This window comes from Sapajus apella, unplaced genomic scaffold, assembly GCF_009761245.1.
Source record: "Sapajus apella isolate SASKATOON/1434 unplaced genomic scaffold, GSC_monkey_1.0 scaffold8, whole genome shotgun sequence".
In the NCBI taxonomy this organism is placed as follows: domain Eukaryota; kingdom Metazoa; phylum Chordata; class Mammalia; order Primates; family Cebidae; genus Sapajus; species Sapajus apella.
Window position 1 is genome coordinate 15308886 of NW_022436948.1, and position 7953 is coordinate 15316838.

Genomic DNA, 7953 nt, shown 5'->3' on the forward strand with positions numbered 1-7953 from the left:
AAAACCTAGGCAATACCATGCAGGACATAGGCATGTTCAAAGACTTCATGACTAAAACACCAAAAGCAATGGCAACAAAAGCCAAAATTGACAAGTGGGATGTAATTAAACTAAAGAGCTTCTGCATAGCAAAAGAAACTATCAGCAGAGTGAACAGGCAACCTACAAAATGGGAGAAAATTTTGCAATCTACCCATCTGACAAAGGGCTAATATCCATAATCTACAAAGAACTTAAGCAAATTTACAAGGAAAAAAAAAATCAAAAAGTAGGCAAAAGATTAACAGACACTTCTCAAAAGAAGAGATTTATGCAGCCAAGAAACATATATTAAAAAGCTCATCATCACTGGTCATTAAAGAAATGGAAATCAAAACCACAATGAGATACCATTTCATGCCAGTTAGAATGGCAATCATTAAAAAGTCAGGAAACAACAGATGCTGAAGAGGATGTAGGGAAATAGGGACACTTTTACACTGTTGGGGGAAATGTAAATTAGTTCAACCTTTGTGGAAGACAGTGTGGTGATTCCTCAAGGATCTAGAACCAGAAATATATTTGACCCAGTAATTGCGTTTCTGGGTATATACCCAAAGGTTTATAAATTATTCTACTATAAAGACACATGCACACGTATGTTTATTGCAGCATTATTTATAATAGCAAAGATTTGGAACCAATCTAATGCCCATCAATGATAAACTGGATAAGGGAAATGTGGCACATATATACCATGGAATACTATGCAGCCATAAAAAAGAATGAGTTTATGTCCTTTGCAGCAACATGGATGATCAGCTGGAAACCATCATTTTCAGCAAACGAACACAGAAACAGAAAACCAAACACCACATGTTCTCACTCATAAGTAGGAGTTGAACAATGAGAACACATGGACTCAGGGAGGGGAACATTACACACTGGGGCCTGTTGGGGGGTGAGGAACTAGGGGAGGGATAGCATTAAGAGAAATACCTAATGTAGATGATGGGATCATGGGTGCAGCAAATCACCATGACATGTGTATACCTATGTAACAAACTTGCACTTTCTGCACATTTATCCCAGAACTTAAAGTATAATAATAATTTTTAACAAAAGAAGCATCTGTATGTTACCCAAGCCTCCTGAACCCAGTTATTTCCTCTTAAGATCATTGGTGAATGATCCTGACTCTCCTTACCAGTGGGAGGCAGGGACCCTGGCACTTATGCCTATGAACAAAGAGCAAGGCCTCTGTGCTAGCAGCTGTTTCAGCTTCATTTTTCTTTTGGTTGAAAATCCACATTCAGATTTTAGACTTTTAAGTAACTTTTAGTATAAGTATTCAGTTTACCTTATAAATTATATCCTATTCTTGTTGTCTGTATTTCTAATTTATGCATCAGATTTTCTGCTTTTCCATATCAGTAGAAATGTATGTCCTTCATTATTATTCTTATTGCTGTTGAGACAAGTCTGCAAATGCAAACTATGGTCTTTAAGAAATGATGATTCTTAATAGATAACGTACCTAATTTCAACAGAAATGTTCTCAAATCTGTCAGATTATATGTACCCCAAATCCAGTTACACCACCATATTGATTTTTACTTAAATCTCCCAAATTATTCAATACAAAAATGTAAGAATAATAATAATAATAAATAATAAAAAAAAAAAAATAAAATAAATTTGGGTATAAGATTACATAAATTTATTAAATTAAAATTTCCATTTTCAAGAGTTTTTGGATGATAATCAAATAGCATATATTCAATCAATGGTAAAGACATTAAACTTAATATTAGGTTACTCATTAATTTCATAGTCTGCCAGAAGTAGGTGATTCAAAAAGCTGGTGGTGAAAGAAGAAAAGGATACTGGGAATTGGAGAGAATGAATACTATGGCTGCATTCAGTAGAGACTTTGATCCCAATACTCAAAAGGATCCAGAATTTTAGCAGGTGAATTGATAGAAGCGAGATCCACAGATTGGTCTGTAACAAGAAGACTGGTAGGCTCTAGAAGCCAAGTAATTTGGGTAGCAGAATCTGGATCCATAACTCAGGGACGGAAAACCACAGCCTCCATATTTCAGGGATCTGAAGCCACTGGATCCATGACCCAGTGAGTAGCAGCTCCTAGATCCATAGCCCAGGGAGCGGCGGCAGCTGCTGGACCCAAAGCCCAGAGATCCGGGGCAAGTCATATGGCAGGGACTGCAGAGCATGGAGGTCCTGGGGCGATAGCAGGATGTCTGGCACCTGGTGGGCTCCCAGTAGGTCTTCTGACCACCCCTGTAGAGAGAGGAGCCCAGCTGGCAGGTGCTGGGACAGCAGAGGTCAGTGTTACAGACCAGGTTGCTGGCATAGGAACCTGGGTAGCGCAGGTAGCTGCCAAAGGAGCAGGAAGAGAAGTTTCCAGAGCAGCAGTTGTAGGACATGCTGATGAGAGATGTGAGTTCAGCTGAAGTGTACCTAAGAAGATTCTGAGTTTTAATGTCGCATCCTGGACAAGAACATTTATATCCTCTCAGCAATAGGTGTGGTGCCCAACAGGGTCATCCTTTACATATTTGTACTTCCTCATTTACATATGTGTTACCCTGTAATCTTGTCTGTAATTACATTTGAATAGTTTTCCACATATTGTACTTATGGGTGCTATAATTTCGGTGTTATAGCAGAAAGCAAATGAACTGCACTTATGTCAGAAATGCTATGACTGTTTTACGTTAACGCCTAGCTCATCATGACAAGGAAAGCTCTTCCTTTTAATTTGGCACATGCTACCTGCCTCTTTTCCTGTGTATTCACAGCTAGCTTTGCTAGTGGATGTTTTCCTCTTAAGAGTGGGGAATGAGATAACATTAGTTTTCTTCTGGTGCAATGAATTAGTTTCTACCTGGATAAGAACCTCTGTGGAAATGATCCATCTTGTCACCATTCATTGCTATACTTCAAAATTACTTTGTAGTGATTTGTTAGGTCAGTAAGAGAAAATTAATACACCAAGTGCTACAGTTATAAAGTGTGTTTCATATCCAGTGAGGAAAGATCAAGAAGAGACAAAGCAAGCAGATTGAAAGAAATGGCTAGAAACTGAAAGAAACCTTGCCATGTATTTAAAGAAAAGAAAAAAAAAAAAAAAAAAAAAAAAAAAAGAAGAAGCTTGACTGAGACACAGTCACAGAGAAAATCAATTTGAGGTCATCTCTTTTCAGCCAAAGAGCCAAAAGCTTGTCTGCCGAAGGAAGGAAACAATTGAAGGAGAAACAATGAGAAAGCTCAGGAATTTCGGAATATTTTCCTATTGCATTCAAGCTGTCATGTCTCTTGTTCCAACGTCTTTATGAGCAAAAATTTTCAAAATTAGCATATCTTATATATATGCTAATTTTGATATATTTATCATCTATCTTTGTAATTATCCAGGCCTTTACCCTCTTAGAATGTCTCTAGCTTTTCATACTACTGGTTTTCAATGACTTTTTGCCACTTGTACAACCAGGTGCCATCCTACATTTTCCTGCAAAAATGTGAAATTTCTTTTCTCCCCAGTCCTCTTTCCTCTGCACGTATATGAATGTTTCTCTCTTACCTCTCTATCTGTCTTCCTCTGGTTCTCTTTCCCTCTATTTTTCTTCCTTTTGTATCTATGCTTAAGTTTGATTTTATCTTTTGTTTTTTCTTTCTTTTTTTACTTGCTATATTTTATGTTTTGTTCATTTGTTTGTTTGCCTCTGCTGAATTCTAGATTCCATGTTGAAAAATAAAAATTTGACAGCTTTGTCACATTCTCTGAGGATGGCCACTTTGTAAGTTCATTCACAAAATATTCTATGTTGAAATACAAGTAGTTAAATTATATTCAGGACAAAAGAAAGTGTACTGTCATGGCTGATGGCAATATTTTATTTTATAATAAAATATAATAAACTTACAACAATGTTAGAAATTTTCTTGATTAAATTTTCTCAATTAAAATATATAGCAATATTAAAAAGTAACTTAATACAGACCTTCTAGAAGGAAGAAGAATGAAGAAGCAAATATGCCCAATTCAAATATCTTTTCAGTGAGTTATTTTCTGTTTCTCAACAGCAGTTGATTTCCCCTTATCTTGTGCCTTAGTAAGTAGGTTTGGAAACTATTCCTTCCACATTTTCTTTCATTTCAAACATAACTCTTTAAAATAATCTTGAATAAAAAACTTATGAGTTAAATGGGGAGCATCAATTTCTTCAGGTGAAACTGGAGGATTTAGAGAATTTGCTTCAGTTAATCCAACCTCCTTATTAAAAAATCCTTCTCTGAACCAGTTAATGTGTAAAGAGGTGTCCTTCCCTTCTCTTTGCCTCTAAATCCCTAAAACTTTGTCCACATTAATTTGACAGAAGTTTAAGAAGAACTTGTAAATGCCCCCATTTTGCCCTCACTTAATCTTGGAGGTTTTATTGTTTGTTCTGTTTAATATGGCGCCTCGTCATTTGTGGTGTTGTTTATCAACAATTAAAAATTGGGATATTTCACATAAAATATGTGACTCAGGGATATACATCAGAAAGCTTCTGATCTTCTGACAGAAGATTCTCTTCACTGGACTGTGAATAATAGTTTCAGATACTTGAGATGTGTTTTCAACAGAATCTCATCCACAGTTGAAAATTACAACTTTTGGCACCTACTTGCTTCTCTTTTCGAAATTACCAATCAACTTGTCACTAACATGCTGGAAAATCTTGCTTTCGCTAACCTTCCAGGTTATAACCTCAATAAACAAAAACCAATACTTCTATATAAAGATCAAAAATAGAAAAAAGAGTATGAGTCACCTGTAATGTAGTTAAAAAGTGTACCTTGCTTACAATTGGAATCTAAGCAAAAGAAAGAGGAGAGAATAGGGCAGAAACAATATTTGAAGAGAGTACAGTTTGGAATATACCAATGTTGATGAAAGACAGGAACTTACATGTAAAATAATAGTGAGGAGAACGGTGTGGATCTAGTCTAAGGAGAAGATGTCTGAAAAAATGGGTTTTAGCAGACATTACCTGGAGACAGTTTGAACATAAGCTCCAAAACCAAACTCAAAAGTTTTATTATTTCTCTAAATCATTGAACAACTGAGTATTTTTTTTTTGTTTACCCTGATTGGCATACTCAAGATAAAATTTCCAGTTTAAATTCTTTGCTATCCATCAAAACATTGATTTACTTCTTGTATTAGTCCATTTTCACATTTCTATAAAGAACTACCTGTGACTGTTTAATTTATAAAGAAAAGAGGTTTAATTGACTCACAGTTCTTCAGGCTGTACAGGAAGCATGGCTGAGAGGCCTCAGGAAACTTACAATCACAGCAGAAAAGGAAGGGGAAGCAGGCAGTCCTACATGGCTGGAGCAGAAGGACAAGCACGAAGGGGGAAGCGCTACACATTTCTCATGAAAACTCACCATCACAAGGACAGCAAGGAGGAAATCCACTCCCATGATCAATCACCTCCTGCCAGGCCTTTCCCAACACTGGGGATTACAATTGCCTGAGATTTGGGCAGGGACACAAATAGAAACAGTATCACTTGTTAAAAAGTATAAACAAGATTCAGTATTTTCAGACTTTCTGCATTTCTTCTCTTTCCAGAATCTCCCCTGAGAGAAGGTTAGGAGAAATGTAAGATTTGAACATAGGTCTGACCCAAGTCAAGGAGAAAGAGAAAGAAATGCTTGAGACATATGCAGGGGACTGTAGTTCTTTAAGGCCACTGAGGAAACCCTGAGTCAAAGCTGGCCGTCAGGTATCTCCCAGGAATCTCTATAGCTCCACTGTGCTCAGTCTTTGCCTGGGAGCGGCCAGTAGAAAGCAAGACTTCCCCAAAAATGCAGTGTTAACTTTTAGAACACAGCAGGTAGGGCCACTGGCTGTTTAAGCCTCCTGTAATTTAAGATCAGACATGTGAATTCTCCAGGCTGCTACACAAATGAATGAGAATCTGTTAGGACCACAGGCCTCATATTAGATTCACTGAATCTAAAATTCATTTTTTTCTCACATTTCAATGGTGTTTATTTACCACTTTGATTCTCTTTGTAAGACTCCAAATTAGTTTTCACTTGTGATTGATTGTCTCAGTTCCATCCCTTGCTGCCACCAAGTCTCCAAATAATTGTCCAGGTTTCCTTCCGGTCATAGGTATCAATGTTATTCAATTTGCCTTGGCTTATACTTTTCTGTCTACACTGGATGTGAGATACAGTGGGTAACAGCATGTAAAAGATTAACAAGTATTTTATAGAATGAGAAAGGATGGTGACAAATAGGTTTAGTTTTAAACAGCTTTCTAATTAAGGCCAAAGTTGTGTCTACACTCTATTGACCAAACCAAACAAAACAAAACATGTAACTTTATCTCATTTCTCAGTGTTTCACGACAAGTATTTGTCTGGAACAGTCAATAACAAGACACATGAAAATTATGCTAGGAGGAAAAGGAGGTACTTTGCTAGACATAATAAAATAAGCATTAATGTGGAACAGTCATAGCATTTTCTGACATAAGTGTAGTTCATTGGCTTTCTGCTACAACACCAAAATTATGGCACCCATAAATACAATATGTGGAAAACTATTCAAATGCAATTACAGACAAGAATGCTGAGTTACACCTACGTAAATGAGGGAGCACAAAAATGTAAAGGATGACTCTGTTGTGCACCACACCTGTTGCTAAGAGGCTATAGATGGATGGTCCTGTCCAGGACGCGACATTAAAACTCAGAATCTTCTTCGGTACACTCAGCTGCACTCATGTCTCCTGTCAACATGTCCTTCAACTGCTGTTCTAGAAACTTCTCCTCCCACTCCTGTGGGGGCTACCTGTGCTACCCAGGCTCCTCCAGTGGCTCTCCCTACCCCAGAAACCTGGTCAATAGCACTGACCTCTGCTCTCCCAGGACCTCTCAGCTGGGTTCCTGACAGAGCATGTCAGGAGACCTGCTGGGAGCCCTCCAGTTGCCAGACTTCATGTGTGAAGTCCAGCCCCTGCCACACCTTCTGCTGCTACCTCAGGACCCCCATGCTCTGCAATTCTTGCTCGACTGTGCAGTCTGGGTCTCTGGGTTTTGGATCCAATAGCTGCTGTTCCCTGAGCTATGGATCCAGGAGATGCTCTTAACTGAGCTATGGATCCAATGGATTCAGAACTCTGAATTATAGAATCCATGCCTTCCCTTCCCAGAGTTAATGGATCCAGATTCTGCCACCCAATTTATTTTCTGTCTAGGAGGTGGTTCCATTCACCTGTTGACAGCCATTCTGGTTTCTACTGACTAATGTGTTGACTGGTCAAACTCATTTGAGAAATACATATTCTGTAGAAACGTCATCTATTAATTTCCTCCTTTGAGAAGTATTCTAATATTATTTATCACCTGGCCTGCTTTACTTTCCAGCCTTCAAAAACTGGCCTTTTTTGTTAGTTCTGTCAAACTACAGCATCAATGAATGATCCAAACTGCATTATAGATACAAAGCATACTTTTTGCATTTCTTTCCAAAAGTGATAGGAAGTGAAATGATTTTATTTTAATAAACTCTTCATTCTTCTATCCAAATGTGCCATTAAATATTGTTATTAATTAGCAAAGCATTGACTAGGATGTGCATTGCCATTGCTTCTGGTAATGGGCTTTGCATTGCCCAGATTATGGGGTCTCTACTCTAATTTTGGTTGGCTTTAGTTTCCTCCTCTTTAAGCAGGAGATTCCTGGATTCTCAGCATTTCCAAGGGTAGCCTTTCTCTTAAGTATTCTTGTTAGGATAGTTAAGACAGCCTTTGCTATCCTTTTTTATGATAGCCTTTACCATCATCAAAAATGATTATATTGTATCTTGAAATAAAATTGAATAGGCTGTATTTATATTGTTCTGCTCTCTAACCTCAAAGTGTTATAAAAAGTAAGTTACTA

At 37.6% G+C, this 7953-nt stretch overlaps 2 protein-coding genes across 2 annotated transcripts; one reads left to right on the forward strand and one right to left on the reverse strand.

Annotated features, from left to right (window-relative positions):
• Positions 1–1809: 1809 nt before the first annotated feature.
• On the reverse strand, positions 1810–2446 carry LOC116550684 (keratin-associated protein 13-4-like). The gene has a single exon (XM_032276674.1). It carries the CDS (start codon positions 2427–2429, stop codon positions 1944–1946), a length of 486 nt encoding a protein of 161 aa, XP_032132565.1. The 5' UTR covers positions 2430–2446; the 3' UTR covers positions 1810–1943.
• A 4362-nt stretch (positions 2447–6808) lies between these two features.
• On the forward strand, positions 6809–7314 carry LOC116550621 (keratin-associated protein 13-3). Its single transcript, XM_032276658.1, is given in 3 exon segments — positions 6809–6957; positions 6959–7226; positions 7228–7314. Coding segments are annotated over 3 exon segments (504 nt in total).
• The last annotated feature ends 639 nt before the right edge of the window (positions 7315–7953 follow it).

Coding starts and splice junctions, on each gene's coding strand:
- LOC116550684 (XM_032276674.1), bottom strand. CDS start 2,429: ATGTCCTACAACTGCTGCTCTGGAAACTTCTCTTCCTGCTCCTTTGGC.